The following is a 16,119-nucleotide window of genomic DNA, read 5'->3' as shown; positions in this document are numbered from 1 at the left end:
TTGTGCTTCTTTTTTCTCTTAGTAACAAAATTCTTGTTTGCTTTATTTACAACAATCAGAGAATCAAGTAAACTTGTGTTAGCAAAACCTTAGTAATAATACCGCGCCCATTATTTAAAAACAGAGTTACTTATCTTCTTACACATTCGATCTTCGGTGGCACTTTTCCTCTGACGCGGCTCTCGAGCTGGCTAGCTGTCAGGGCAGAGGACTCGCGTCTTTCCTGGATGAATTTTCTCTGTGTGGACAAAGGTAAGTTTAACGTAAAAACACACACAGAGGACTTGAATATATGTTGTGCTATAATTTTATTTAATAGCTAACTCTGGCTACTGTATTTACACGGTTTACGATGAATGTTTAGCAAGTAGAGTGCCGACGTGCTTTCGACTGTTTTGATTCCCACACAGCTAGCTTGCAGCACCGTGTTAGTTAGCTAACACAAACAAATATCCACAACCAGCCAGTATACATTGTTTATCTAATTTATCAATAAACATTATGTTGTACGAACAGAATTTCTATTATAAAGGACAAGTGGTACAAACGGAGACCGAAAGGGAATGTGGAGCCCCGAACGATGAAGTGCAAATAAAAAGCTGGACAAAGTATAGTTTTTACTAGCATAACACAAATAAAACTCTTTGTCAAGACATACAGAAGATAATTTTTGCTGTTATGTTTTGCTGTCCTGTGCGTTCTGTCAACTTTTCTCATAATTTTTACTTTTTTTAAGATGCTTGGTGGTTTGCTGATGCATTGAACAATATGTTCCTTGTGTTTGTAGGACTGATGAGCCACTGAAGCCAGTTACAGTACAGCTGAGCCGACTCTGAGTGTGTATTTTTTCATACTGGATGAAGGGAGATGAGACACTGCAGCTTTAGATCTCATCATGAGCATTCAGAGTTTGGGAGGAGCTTTAGGGGAGTCCCTTGGCTCTAGTCTGACAGTGCGTATGAGTGGAGCAGGTGGTGGGTGGAGTGCTCTCTCCCTGAAACCTATTTCTTCCGGGCGGATCTCCTCCCTGTTCCAGACCATGGTCCCTACTGGTTATACCAAGTTGCAGGAGGAGCGGCTGGCCATGGCTGATCTGGGAGCTAAACCTGAGGTTGGCGTGCTTCAGAACGGCTACAGACAAGAGACGTCTCATATTGAAAGCAGAAGGGTCCTGGACCGGTCCTCTCGGTCCTCACTGACTTTATCTGACTGTGGAGATGGAGTCTTTTCTGAGACAGAGCCCATGCTGGCTGAGAGGAGACTTTCTAGTGAGGAAGCGGATGAGGATAATGAAGAGGATGAGGAAGAAGGGCTGGGATCTGATGGACAGAATATGCCCAAGGAGTCTCCACTCGCTATGGCTTTGCAAATTTTGGTGCCTTTCCTTCTCGCTGGATTTGGAACCGTATCAGCTGGAATGGTGCTGGACATTGTGCAGGTAAGCTGAGTCACAACAAGACTCTTGTTCCCCAGCTGGCATAGTTGAGCACTCAAAATTAGTCTGATTCCAGTCTATTACAAATGTTTTGTTTTTATCTCTGTGACCATTGTTCAGTTCAGCTCATCACAGTATTGCTACTGTCAGAAGTCAGCACTGTCTGAGAAAACAGACAGCGTCAACATGTAGAATGTTGTACGTTAGAATTTAGCAGAAAACTTCCTCACCACACTGTAAAGAGGATTTCCTCTAGTTGCCAAAACCAGTGACACTTCATTTAATCACAATTGATACTGCTTTGATACTACTCTATATAAATATGTTGAATTTAAAGCATTGACTGGAGGTCCACTATTTAAATAGAAGAGACACCTTTTTTGTAATTTGACACTTGTGTCTGTTGTTTGCTGCATACCAAGTAAACCAAGAAAATTAGATTTTTTTAAGTCAACCAACAGTGATAGTCATTTAACAGCTCTTAACCACAAGTGCCTTTGTGTTCTTTGAGGCCAGGATTCTTGATAAGTAAGATGGGTGGGTTAGATAGCTGCAACATGCAAATGGTGACTGCTTATTTGAATAATATTGAATTTTCTGAAGTCCGGTAAGCTGGGAAAGTGTCGAATGCCCTCTCCGGGTTGGGGAAGAGTTACTGCCTCACGTGGAAGAGTTCCAGTCTTGTCCATCTGTGGGGGGAAGAAGAGAGCGGGATATCATCAGCTAGATCAGTGTGGCATCTGCAGTAATGCACGCTCTGGTCTGTTGTGGGAAAGAGGGAGCTGAGCCAACTGGCAAAGCTGTTAATGTACCAGTCAATCTACATTCCTACCATGATTGAGCTCTGGGTGGTGACTGAAAGAATGAGATCATGATTGCAAGTGGCAGAAATGAGTTTCCACTGCACAGTGGCTGATTTGTCCTGTAGCAATAGGGTGAGCGCCTCAGTCATTGGTGGGGATCCCAGTGTAGAGTTCCAGCATGTTCAAGCATCTAAGAGGAGGCCCTGTGGCAGACCCAGGACACAGTGGAGGGATTCTATCTCAGCTGGTCTGGGAATGTCTCTGGGTGCTGCTAGGTGAGCTGGAGAAGGTGGCTAGGGAGAGGGATGTCTGGGTTTTTCTTGCATAGCCTCTGCGACCCCCACAATAAAAGGAAATAAATTAACTGTGAAGTGTAGTGATGGTGGAGGTCCAAAATGTTTAAAATAAAGTTCCCTGTGGTGTCCACAGCACTGGGAGGCATTTCAATACATCACAGAGATCTTCATCCTGGTACCCGCACTGCTCGGACTGAAGGGAAACCTGGAGATGACTCTCGCTTCAAGGCTGTCCACAGCGGTAAGACACACACACATACACACTCTTTCCAGAGACTTGATTAGAGAATTGTATAAGTATGATACCTCACTTTAAAGATTGGATGCCTATTTCTTGACTGTATGACATGCTTAATTTTTAAACACAACAATTTCTTGCAGCCCATTGTGTACTCTCTGATGACCTAACAACTAGGCTGCCTTGGTTAGTTTGCTTAGTTTTTGTTCAGTAACTTGCTTTAGAGACTCTAACCTTGATTGCAACCTTTGTTTTTAGTCAGCTTCTGGCACGTCCTTGTAGCTGCTGCAGATGGTTTGTCATATTGTGGTTGTTTGTGTGTAGTCACATCATGTTTTGTGGTTGTGCCTGTTCATCTCCACAGACTGAGCTTCTCATCGTCTGTGGTCTTTACTGGTTATCTTCGTGACAAACTGCACAGCCTATTCAGTCTGTAATTACAGCTCTGACTTCTACTTTGTTTGGTTGAAATTGAGAAAAAACAATAGTGGAATTCAACCCTGGTTTATAGGTGCATCTGCCGTCATTCTCCCTGTCTCTGGCCTAGTTATAATTCCATTGGAAACTTACAAGTAAGAATTATTTAGGGCCTTTTTAATGAATTTTGGTGTCAGAGTATTAGGAATTAGCAGAGGCATTTGCTAACACAGCACACTAAGGGGCTGAAATCCTACAGAGGCAGAGCAGGCTGCTGCACTTGGGACAGTAGAATAGTCAGATGGCAAATTTATTGCTCCACTTCTCAGAGCACAAACTGTCAAAAGGGTAGAGCAGTGAGGAGGGAACAGGCTTGCCAATAAAGCTTTATCATACTCTACTCAGATCTAAGCTGTTACATTCTGTTTTCAGCTAGAAGAGATCGCTCAGTGGCTCCACATCTGCGTGTTTGCCTTCACTTCTCAAACTTCACCAAACAGAAAATGTGACGGAGCAGAATTCTTCCTTTCTTAGTTTTTTGGCCCCTTGGAAAAAAGCTGCATATTCACAGCACTGTGTCAACATGGACAAGAACTCAGCATGAGCTGCTTCTCCTCAGCAGTGTCCCAACAATCTATTTGTCTTTGTGTTACTGCTGCCTCTTCACCGATCATTTCTATTACTATGGAATGAGGCAGGAGTTGTTATATTGTTATATATAATTGACATAGATTTATCCTGTATTACACACAATCACAAAGTACCACAGTAGATAACTTTGCTGGAGATGTCTTAATTAAACTGATCATTTTATTGGATTTGGTAGCAGAGACTTCATAATCAAACAGTCAGCTTTATTAACTGGAGGGGTGAAGTCTGAATGATGTGGGTTGAAAGGGGTATTTTAATGAAAGATTCTTCTTTTTGTTGTGTGATGGGAAATTATTGAATCAAATTCAAGTCGGAGTACACCAACGCTTACAATGTTTTTGTCCTTTTCTTGTAAAGGTTTAATGGTAAGTTATCCTTCGTCTTGTCTGTCCAGTTTTGGTGAAAATTATATGTGAGTGCCTCAAGAGAAATTCTTCAGATTCAGTTCAAACATGGATTAGATTTTGTCGGTCAAAGTTCAAATCCTTTGTAACCTTAGGAAACACATTTCAGTGTTTTACTTTCTAATGATATGATGCCACTTTACATATAAAAGGCCAAAGGTTCAACTTATTGTGGCCCTCACTACCTATAATAGGCTTTACTATTTATGAGTCTCTGTACATAAAGGAAAGTAAACCTCAGCATGCTGGTGGGGGCATACAATCACAAAAATCCCTCAGCTGTATGGAAGAGCAAATGGCTGGAAGAGGTTTAGGATATTTTGTCCACTTAATTTTGTTTTGTTTATTAAAAGAAGTGAAGTATTATTAGTATAACTTTTCATTTTTTCATCTCTTTCTGTTTCACATCTCAAAACAGGTAAATGTAGGCAAGATGGATTCTCCCATTGAGAAGTGGAATCTAATCATTGGCAACCTGGCCCTGAAGCAGGTAATCACACACTGCTGTTGCCTTGAATCATTAGAGACTGCGTTTTATGTTTCCATATCCTTCATGCAAATAACCAAATTTGGTGCTGTCTATCAATGAAATTGTGATTATTTGAATGATTTTCACAGTTAGTCGTGATCAATTGCAAATTATATTAATCCCACATCATGTATTATACGTTGTAAATGTGTACACTACCGTCCAAAAGTTTGAGGTCACCCAGGCCAGTTTTATAGCTTCTCTGGTCAGCACAACAGTTTTCAGCTGAGCTAACATACTTGCACAAGGGTTTTCTAATCATCAGTTAGCCTTTAAGATGATTAGCTAACACAATGTACCATTAGAACACAGGAGTGATGGTTGCTGGAAAAGTACCTCTGTACACGTATCTGGATATTTCCTTAAAAACTCATTTGCCGCTAGAAAAGTAATTTACCACATTAACAATGACTAGACCGTATGTCTGATTACTTTAATGTTATCTTGAATTTTTTTTAGTAAGGACATTTGTAAGTGACCCCAAACGTTTGAACAGTAGTGTATCTTAAAGAGATATTTGTTGAGTTTAAATTATCTTTAAAAGTTATCTACCCAGGTGTGGACACACGCTTTCTTTATGCAAATGTATGGTATTGCAGCAATTCAGAACAATGACAAGTAGTGTCTAGAGTATCCTCCAGACTAACCTTAAAGGTTCTGCATGCTCAAAAAGCATGCTGAAAGAGAGCATTTGAAATGATTGTTCCATTTTTAAGTACTTTACTGAATGTTGAGTGATTATCATCTGAAAAACCAGGCTGCAGCTGTTACTGTGATCACATGTCTCTGTTTGGCTCCCTCTGTGCTTCTCACACATAAACAGTATCATTTTTTATTCAGGGTTTTAGTGAAATATCTACTGTGATATTGATGTCAGGATACAGTTTCCAGTGTTCTTGATACAAAGGACACTTATCACAATGATGGTGACAATGGTTTGAAACACTGTTGGCATTCACTCATGCTGTTATTTTGATCTCTGACTATGTAGTACGATGGGTACAGGTTTAGTTAATCATCTACCCAACACTGATAAATACACCAAGACACATTCAACATCATAGTCTCATGACCTGCATGCTGTTGTTTTGTAATAACATCTGTCAGCAAGAATTGTTTGAGAAAATAAATACCCGGACATTATGTTCATAAGTGGGTGTTTATGATAGACACGTAAAGTATAGTAACCCAGTAGTTACCCTCCCCCTCTTTTGCCCTCTTCTGCTCCAGGTTCAGGCCACAGTGGTGGGGTTTCTGGCAGCTGTAGCAGCTGTGATCCTTGGTTGGATCCCAGAAGGGAAGTTTCAGATGAGCCACGCTGTTTTGCTCTGCTCCAGCAGCGTGGCCACGGCCTTCATAGCCTCTCTGCTGCAAGGTAAACACACACATGCACACTGACCCACTGAGTCCCACAGGTTTAAATAAACTGTTAATGTTATTGCTGTCATTTATGCCCTCTTTCCCATATTGTAATTCTAACTGCTGTTGCATGCATTGTAATAAAAGCTAGAAGGAGTATGTAACCTGTGTTTATAATGTCTGAAAGTCACCTGTTGAGTCATGACCATAAGTAAAGCACTGTTACCTCTCCATGTCATTCAGGTATCATCATGGTGGGGGTAATTGTGGGTTCAAAGAAGACAGGCATCAACCCAGACAATGTAGCCACACCTATTGCAGCCAGTTTTGGTGACCTCATAACGCTGGCAATCCTGGCATGGATAAGCCAGGGCCTCTACAAGTGCCTGGGTAGGTGAATAACCACATTTACAATTACAGACAAACTGCATGGCCGCTCATAGATGTGTGTCAGTAATGTTTCAGTGTTGTATTTGAATTTCAAATTTGTAACTTTTCCCAGTTTTTAGTTTCAGTATTTGTTGTTACCATGGTAACCATTATTTCTGCCAATCATGCATTAAGATGGACTTGCCTCACTCCATACAATCAATGATATTATTTTGCAAAAATATATGCAGGTTATATTTCAGTGTAATTTGATCTCTTGATGCTCTTTCCAATCACATTGCCATTTTTGAAGTCAGACACCTAATTTGGATAGCAAATGCTTCCTACCTGATCAAACATTTGATTGCTTTATAAAGAGATATTTTTAATGGCAGGTGCTGCAGTCCAGTCTCATTTGCTTTGCATTAAAATAGTGATGAAATTATTTTGTATTCATTACCAAAAATACTGCTTGTTTTTATAGTGACACGTAGATCACAAATAATTCTTTCATACTACACTGCAATAGTACAAAGCTGTAGTTTCTGGATCTGGTTTATAATATGGTTACTTTCTATGCATGGTAGAGTCTTAGCCTCATTTATGGATGCGCTGTGTTCACTGACCAATGCAGAATTGTGTTAATATTTTAATGCAGGGTCTGTATGGTTTTTAATGATGGAACGATGTCACCAATACCTTAAATATCTGAAAGACTCTGCTTTTATACCCTAAAATGTTACTGGCAGGTTACAGTTTTTAGATTATTCTTGATGATTCAGCAATAACCTTTTTATGTGTTGCTGACATCAACTTAAAAATAAACAAAAAACATGTTTTTAAATCATGGCATTTTGTTTGTAGTTAGAATTTACATCACCCAACTGTGTTGGACACAAGTGCTAAAATGCGTTGTAGCCTCCACTGACCTATGTACATGAAAATTTGTCACGTAAAAGGAGATTGCAGAATTGTAAACAGCTAAAAGCTGAAGTATTTTACCAGAGGATGGATATGACTCAGATAGGATTAGAGTTGTGCAGATATGTTTTAAATTAAGTTTTAGGTTTGGTTTGAAGAAACAAAAGTTTGTGTTAGATTACTTAGAAATCTCTGTGAAGGTGTTCATTTGACTGATTAGTGTTTATAGCATTTTACCTCATTCAGCCAGTAGAGGGTGCTCCAGCCTAACTCTGTAGCAGAATTTGGAGAACAGACCCTTTCTTTTCCTGTCACCACACATTCCATGTGTGTTGATGAAGATTCTCAGTCATCCAGGTCATCATACGTAGAGAAGATTGAAGCAAGGCGTCTGGACTTGTAGAGTTTTCTAGAAGACGTTTCGCTGCTCATCCAAGCAGCTTCATCAGTTCTAACTGTTTGGTGGGGAAACATGGTTTATATGTGGTTACAGACCTATGTGGGTGGGTCTGGGTAAAACTTAAAAAACTTACAAACAATAGCACTAAATGTTTCCAGGTGTGTCTAACGACTGGCTAACGACTATGAAACTGCCGGAGGGGGACTGGTTGACAGCCCTTTGTTCTTACTGTGAGTATGTGCAAACTTCCTGGGAATGGATGGAATCACTGCATTGTATGTGGTAGAAAAATGATGTCTGAGGCCACCACCTCTGTTAAGGGAAGGTTTTTCCAGCTTAACATAGATGGCTTCCTTAACTCCTCTTTCATACCACCTTTCCTCCCTGTCTAAAATGTGAACGTTGTTGTCCTCAAAGGAGTGTCCTTTGTCTTTGAGGTGGAGGTGAACAGCTGAGTCTTGTCCTGAGGAGGTGGCTCTCCTGTGCTGAGCCATTCTTCTGTGGAGTGGTTGTTTAGTTTCTCCAATGTACAGATCAGAGCATTCCTCACTGCACTGGACTGCATATATCACATTGCTGTGTTTCTCCCTGGGAATCTTGTCCTTCGGTTGAACCAGTCTCTGTCTCAGTGTTGTCATAGGTTTGAAATGGACCGGGATGTCATGGTTGTTGAAGATCCTGCGGAGTTTCTCTGATACTCCTGACACATATGGAATGGAGATGTTCTTTCTCCGCCTGGTGTTGTCCTTCTTCTTGTTGTTGGGGCGTCTTGTTTTTGTGGCTTTGATGAGTACCCACTTCGGGTAGCCACATGTTTGCAGGGCCTTCCTGATGCGGTGTTGCTCCTTCTTCTTCCCCTCTGAGCTGGTGGGTACAGTTTGTGCTCTGTGCTGCAGGGTCCTGATGACTCCCAGTTTGTGTTCCAGTGGATGGTGTGAATCAAAACAACAGGTACTGGTCCGTGTGTGTGGGTGTGTGTGTTTAATTCATATCACACCCAAACCTGTGCCACCACCTTGTATTACTTATTACAGCGCACACTGGAAGCTAACTGCATTAGAAAGCCTCTCAGACTAACTAACCCTGTCATTTCTAATTGTATGACATAGATGTTCTCCATTATGAAAGGAACACTTCAGTGCTGGGAGCTAAATTTAATAAACAGACTTCAGATTTCATATTTCCGTGGCAGGGCAGTGCAGCGAGGCTTTCTGACTCGTAGGACAGTGGCTCTGTTGTTCATGAGTCTAGCCACTCAGACATTTTTCTGCTAACCTGAAACTAATGGTCAGTTTGCTCTGAATGTAACAGAAATCTATGCACATAAAACTAATTTTAAAGGAATCTCACTCCAAGTGAGACAGAGTGACCACACAAACCAAGTCCAGTGCAGTTTATTTATAGTGATTGTAACAAACAGGATTGTTATAGAGTGCTTTAGTGAGCTGGCACAACAATAGATAAAAGCAGGGATAATGAGAGCATGAGATCGAGCACAAACACCAAGAAACGGGGCCAGAGCTTGTGAGCATGCATAGTATGTGTGTCTGTGTTGATCTGGCAACACCAGGCCATTTGAGGGCAGTCCACAAAAGAAGACAAATGGCAGGAAACAACTGGTAGGAGCCTGAATTAGCAAATCCTAATCTGCACCTGCAGAAAAGGATTTAATACATGTGGTGCACCCATACAACAGCAGGACATCTTCTGATGTGTTTAACCAAAAACTAGTATTATAATACAATATGTGAAGAGCAGGGAAAAGTTTTGAAGCTGTGATAAAATCTCATACTTTGGGGTGGTTCACATATCATATGTAAAGACGTGTTTTATTTGAAGCTCCAGTTTAGTCTCCACAAGTCCTGCATGCAGTCCCGTCTAAAACCAAGTTTAAGAAATCAGCTGTGAATTAGAAATATGCAAAGTTATCACTTATGAGTAGCTCACACCTGAATGTGCTGTAAATACATTACCTGTCACCTGCATAGTACTAAACAGTACAATTTCCTATTAACTATGTTTGTGTTCGAGTTAGCATCCTTGGAAATGTCAGACTTTAAATGATTCTTCCTGGTGTCTCTGGTTCTCTGCATCCTTGTCCTTTTTTGTGAGTCTGACAGTGTTATATTGCAGGACTATTTTCTAGAGTTTGAAGGTCTGATATACTTGGCCTTGACACCTTGGAATTGGAAAATGTAGTTTTAATTATCTGTCCCTCTTGTGTAACCTTGTGAACATATACTGCACTTCCTGGGGTCACCCTGTCACTTGTAGTGTTTACATTTGCACGCTCATGCTGGCTGCCCTTCCACTATCAAGTATGGAAGTTGTCATCACTTTTGGAATCATGATTTCTTCGTTGCGCATTAAAAGCATCTTGCCATTTCCCAGCTAAAGTTGGCACCTACTGCTCTTTTTCTTGGCAGTGTTTTAGCAAAATGTATTCCACCAGAGATGGACAAGAATATCAAGTGTTTGTTCATTGGTTGGATTGAAGAAATATTTAGTGGCAGCCTTTCAGTGGTTTTGTGTAAATCGTAGTTAATGCTAATAGGAGCTGCTAGGCTGGCTAACAGCCAGCTTAGAAGTTACAGAGCAGTTATTAGTTCCTATTAAAGGTGGGTGGGCTGTTGTGGGACAAGTATTGTACCTCAATATATCTGCCTCTGCTTTATTATATTAGGTCTGCTAGAGCCCATTATATCCAGAGTTGAACAGCAAGCCCTTTCTGTTCTTTAGCTACAAGACCATCAAGATAATAAATCTGGGACTGTTTCCTAATGACAGTTATTTAGTGCTTGGAACAGGATCCTGCTGGAAACTGGAGGTGGCTCTGTGCAGGTGCTTTACCCTTATTACTACTTCAAAATAGTTGTGCCATATTGTATTTAAACAAAGAGGTATGGCAGTATAAAGAAAGCTTTCTTGTGTTGGTAGATATGTCCTCTTAATGGGCAGCTTTCTTTCAACATTAAAACAAGCATAAATCGGTAATTCAGTAAGATGGAAGTTAATGGTCTAGCTCAGGATTCACCAACCTGTCAGAAATACAATGAAATCCTAAAAATGTTTTTTTAGGAAACACTTGGCCAAGTAAATATCATATTTTCCTCCTTCCACAGTTTGTGTTTTTATGATTTATGTTCTATGCAGCATGCTACATTAAGATAAAAAAAATCATTATACCTTTTTAAAGTTAGTATTTAAAAATAAATAGCTGTTAATCATGAACAGAAATTGTAGGAAGGGAGAAGTCTTTAAACATCCATATGGTTCTTAGTTGCTTTTTATGCCTTCAAAGTAAAAATTAGCAAAAATAAGATTTACACTACTAAGATTTTGTAAAGAAAAACATGTACTCCACTGTGCAATTAGGAATTGCACTTGGAACCAGCAGTCATGTGACTATTGGAATATTTGGCTGCAGTCTTGTGGAGTGAAAATCTGGTTTGTAGAGGCTAAAATCAAAGATATTCTTGATTATTATTTGATATTTGTAGATTTCTTTCTGTTTTATATTGTACAAAGACATCTTTGTGGTGTCTTTACTTTTAGCATTGATTGTGCTGTTTCCATAGAGGTGCCGGACTTTGCATTGCAGTGAAAAATGAGCACACACTGACTGAAAATGTAACAGGAGTGAAAGACTTCCAGACACTGCTTGAGGTTCAGAGGGTTGAACTTGGATTCGTTACTGAAAGTCAGAAGCATGTTGCCACTGGTTTCATGCGGCACTTAGTCCTAGCCAGGAAAAAGGGAACAGGAAAATTTAACATGTCCTCTTCTTCCCTAGATTCCTACCCATATGTGTCGTCACTGGTTTGCGCCTTCTTCATGTGTCTGACTCCTCTGTGGATCGTCATCTCCTCCAAGCACCCTGCCAGCCGCACCCTGCTCTACTCCGGATGGGAGCCAGTCATCACTGCCATGATCATCAGCAGGTATGTGTGTGTGTGTGTGTATTTAGTCTTGAAAGGGGAAAGAACAGCTATTTTGTGTCTGCAGCTCCCAGTGTCTGTCTGGTTTGCTTGATGACACATCCCCTAAACAAATTGCACCCAAATTGCACCCACACCCAGGCTCATACACCCTCGGGTCCCCTTGAGCCTGGCACTCTTAACAAATGCAACCAGTAGGAAGGGAATACAGTCTTGCTCACTCTCACTCACTCACTCTCTCGCCTCTTATCACTCAGTGCAGGTGATACAACATGCCCTCTCTGCTTTTAATAGAGAAGGGAGAAATACAAACATTTGCTATGGACCCTCATGAGCTAAAAACAATTGAAAAATCCTTCACTGTCTCTCGTTTGCTGTCTTTCACTCTTTCTTACATTGCTAGTGCAGCTGCAGAAGCTTTTTAATGTTATTTTTAGAGAAACATGCAACCTCACTCATATTAACACAGTGGTCGGTCCTTGTCTTTCCATGCCCCTTTTTTAGTGACAACAGTTAATGATCTAATTATGTTGTGTTCTGCAGCATCGGAGGTCTCATCCTGGACAAAACAGTGTCTGACCCAAATCTGGCTGGCATTGTGGTGTACACCCCGGTTATCAACGGTAAGTTGACGGTCACTGCTTCTTCCTTTATTCTGCCTCAGAGGTGTAGCTGTATGATATGTAATTTCCTTGCCCCAGGGCACGAGCAGACAAGGAGAATATGGTCAAAGAATAGACTAATGTAATAGCTACCTAAATCTAAGGGGGTTTGCAAAAGACATGCACATAGGCAAAGAAATCCCACCACTACTATAGGATTACTTTAATCCTTTATTTTTCCTCTGAGCAGTACAGGACACACATGCCCTATAGAAGTAGCCTGTAATTTTGTGTATATTGGATCGTAACATCATATATGTAAGGGATAATGTGCTACGGTTGGTCATTATGCTAAGCAGACATCATACATGTAGATGTGCCTACAGGGTGACCTTTTACTCGCATAATCTCTGGCTCTGCTTCTGTGCACAAAGTGTCCCTTTGCAACACTGTATAGAGAAACATAAAGCCACTGCTCTGTAAAGATGATTTGCTACTTATTTTTATTGGTCAGTGTTCACCCCCAGTGTCCTCACAGATGGAGATGGTATCCAAAAAAATGCTTTAAAAAGAGTGACAAGGGGCTTCTTCTCCTGTTGTTTGTTTCACTCAAATAATAAATATAATAGTGGGATCTCTTTTGATTTTGTGATGGAATACTGTAGTGCAAAGACCCCACTCTGGGAATAGATGATTGATTGATTAGTTGATCAGTTGATCAGTTGATCAGTTGAGTGTGTGCAGGCATAGTCATCTGCATCATAGTCCACTTCTCTTCCACGGTTTGGTCCAGGTGGCGGATAGCTAGTCATGGTATAGATGATATCACTGTCATCCATATTATAAGGTGTAGCATGCAGGGTTTGCTGCTGCTTCCAGTGTGTGGTTTCATTTCACTGATTCTAATACAAAGACAGGAAAGGGCTCGGTAGAGCAGGAAAGTTACAGAGCAGTTGTTGGTCCAAAATCTTTATGTGTTATTTCTTAACTGTTCTGATTAGTTAAATAGCTCTAAGGACTTCCTATCCTAATGAGCACCTCAATTTAACTTTTAACTTGCATTCGGAGAGAGCTTGTCCTTATGCTTTGTGCAAAGAAATTGTGCTGACGTTTTTTTTTTCTTGCTGCCATTAAGTACTGAAAAATAGTACAAAATTTAACACAACTAAGCCACTTCACTGCTAAAAATAAATGAGACAATCAAAGCAGCTCAGCTCATTTAGTGGGAAACGGCATGTGTCCATTAATTGTGTGCAGTTTTTAAACAATTGTGAACATGACATTGTGTATTTGCTGGATAATAAGAAGCTTGTATAGTGTGAAGGCAGGAAAAATAGTGTGTTTGTTATAGATGAAATGGAGAAATACCAATTCCAGTCTGTTTCTGTCTTTCTAAGTCTGCTTGTGATGTGATTGCCCTGTACCTCTTTCCAGATTGTTGTTGTTGAACATATGACCACAGTGTGTACTGTGTATATGATGATAATGCCTGCCTTAATTGTGAGGGTAGACATTGTTGAAGCTTTAGATAATTTGCTGGGTGTAGGTCCTTTGAGTGTGCAGCTTGCATACTACACAGGCAAGCCCTAGATGAGGATGTTCTCATTTGTGCTGTGGAAAGAGAGAAACTCAGTCTGTTGTTTGTCTCATTTATCTCTCTCAGTTTTTAATTAATGCAGTCTTTGACCCTTCGAGGAGAGATGGAGACAAAGTGTTTATACACAAGATGGATAATGCAGCATAGAGTCTATTTGTCTTGTGCTGTGCTGCTCCCAGGTGTGAATGTACGTGGATGTGAAAACAGAGGAAATGAGTGCACTCAGTAAACAGTCCTCCAATTGATCAAGGTTACTAAAAAAAGACCCCCAAATGCTCTTCAGCATAAATAAGTTACCTAATGAGACTTGGTTCGGGCAGCCAGCTGCAGTCTGTCTGTCTCCACTTCATAAAACTGGTCCTCCTTCATTTTCCCCTTGCTTCCATCTCCCACCACCAGCGGGCTGAGCCACGTTTGCCAGGGCTTTGGCTCCTCCACAACAGGAGATAAGCTTTTAATTAAATGGCATTAATGAGGGACATTTAACGAGATGGAAGGCGATTCTGACTCTAATTGGTTTTTTGTCGAGATGGTTCCCAGCAGAAAACTGCTGGAGAGTGCTTAATGTGTGTGTGCTTACCTGTTGAAGATGCTTTATTTTTAAAAATATCCAGGCATCTGTAAAGTTTAATTTTTTACCATGTACAATATTTTATTCATGGCTTATAGGAATCACTGAATTGGTCTGTTCATGTATTTTGGACAATTTAAATGCACCGCTGTTCTTGTACTAGTCAAAAAAATTCAATTGAAGACAGGGCAGAAAGAACAGAGACAGAGAAAGGATGGTGTTTGCATGTGTGACTAGAAAGGGTTGATGAGGTGTAGGGCTGGATAAGAAAAGACAGGTTAAATAAATGATGGGGGAGAAAACCTTCTTTTACCATACTGACCTCCAGTATTTCATTTTAATACTTAGGGGATATTTCACAGTGAAATCAGGGGCATTGGTGGAAGCTTAAATTGTATTAATATTAAAGGTTTTAAGAGGTATTCTGATGGTTTAATCTAGGTATTGAGGAAGTGTCTGCTAGTAAATAAAGTACCTGGTCTTATTCTATCTGCTTCAATAGGGACAGTTTATTGCATCAGTAAGGGTCTGGTGTTCTTTCATTTGTTTTGATTTTAAATTCAGTTTCAAGTGTTATAACGGTCTTAAAAATCCTTTGATCTGGCTCTGTAACCTGCAGATATCATATTGTATTATGCATCTTTCTGCTCGACAGCACGCATTAGACAGTCTTTAATCTTTGCTTGTCATCTTGGCATATTTGCCTTTTTTTCTTTCCTTCTGTTGTTTGTTTTGAGATAAGGTGCCTGCCTTCTTTACATCTCACTTCCACCAACAATAATCATTTTTCTTGCTCTTTCAATGCTTTTCTTCCATTATATTTTATTTTCATCATATCACATTCTCATGTTAGGGCATCCAAATATACAAAATGTAATTAAATCATGAGGTGCTGTCTCTGGCATCCCCTCCCACCCTTCAGGGCAGAGTAGCCCACTTGAGACCCCCTGTAGTCCCTTGCTGCTGCCCAGACCTCCTCATCCTGCTCGGCCTCATTCCCCGTCAGACCCAGTGACCTGGATAAGCCAGATCGCCTCCAAACCTCCTTCATGCTACCTCGTCCCCCTGCTGAGATGAAAGGACACCCTCCACCCTTTTACCCCAAAACATGTCTCCAAGGAAGTCAAAGTCAGGGCACAATTCATGTGGCCAATTATTCAAATTGTAACCATGTTTTGACAGCATCAAATATACCTTGAAATGCCTATATATCGTTAGATATTTATGTTACATGTTATGTAACGTACAGCATCGACTAGAGTCACACCTGAAAAGGGCAAAAAAATACAAATATAGATTAGACACTAAAGGAAACATTCACATTGAAGGAATGATCCTGAGTTTTTTGCATTTTTTGGATACCTGTATCTGTTTTTGTAAGAATAACAGTGGCAGAGAAACAACAGATGAACTGAGAGCCACAGAAGATGTAATCTAGGTGTATCGTCAGATGGAAAATAATAAAGGAAATGAAGGCTGAGTTCCATTTAACTTCTTCACTTTCAGAACTGGTGTTCGGTTTACCTGTAAAATCCTAGATATCAACCTAGTTACACCTGGGATTGTATTACTACTGACAATGTGTGCCA

General features: G+C 40.4%; 1 protein-coding gene across 1 annotated transcript in view; it reads left to right on the top strand.

The window, feature by feature from the left end:
* Positions 1-151: 151 nt before the first annotated feature.
* Positions 152-16,119, top strand: part of slc41a2b (solute carrier family 41 member 2b) — a 30,365-nt gene continuing 14,397 nt past the window's right edge. Inside the window, exons 1-8 of the mRNA XM_028399183.1 lie at positions 152-252; positions 788-1,438; positions 2,668-2,775; positions 4,663-4,734; positions 6,004-6,148; positions 6,376-6,522; positions 11,616-11,763; positions 12,304-12,383. Of these exons, the coding sequence (XP_028254984.1) occupies positions 896-1,438; positions 2,668-2,775; positions 4,663-4,734; positions 6,004-6,148; positions 6,376-6,522; positions 11,616-11,763; positions 12,304-12,383 (1,243 nt within the window). The 5' untranslated portion in view covers positions 152-252; positions 788-895. The remainder of the gene's footprint in view (positions 253-787; positions 1,439-2,667; positions 2,776-4,662; positions 4,735-6,003; positions 6,149-6,375; positions 6,523-11,615; positions 11,764-12,303; positions 12,384-16,119) is intronic.

Source organism: Parambassis ranga, chromosome 2 (assembly GCF_900634625.1).
Source record: "Parambassis ranga chromosome 2, fParRan2.1, whole genome shotgun sequence".
NCBI classification, from domain to species: domain Eukaryota; kingdom Metazoa; phylum Chordata; class Actinopteri; family Ambassidae; genus Parambassis; species Parambassis ranga.
The sequence above is the reverse complement of the archived record's forward strand: the minus strand, read 5'-3'. Positions and strand labels throughout refer to the sequence as shown.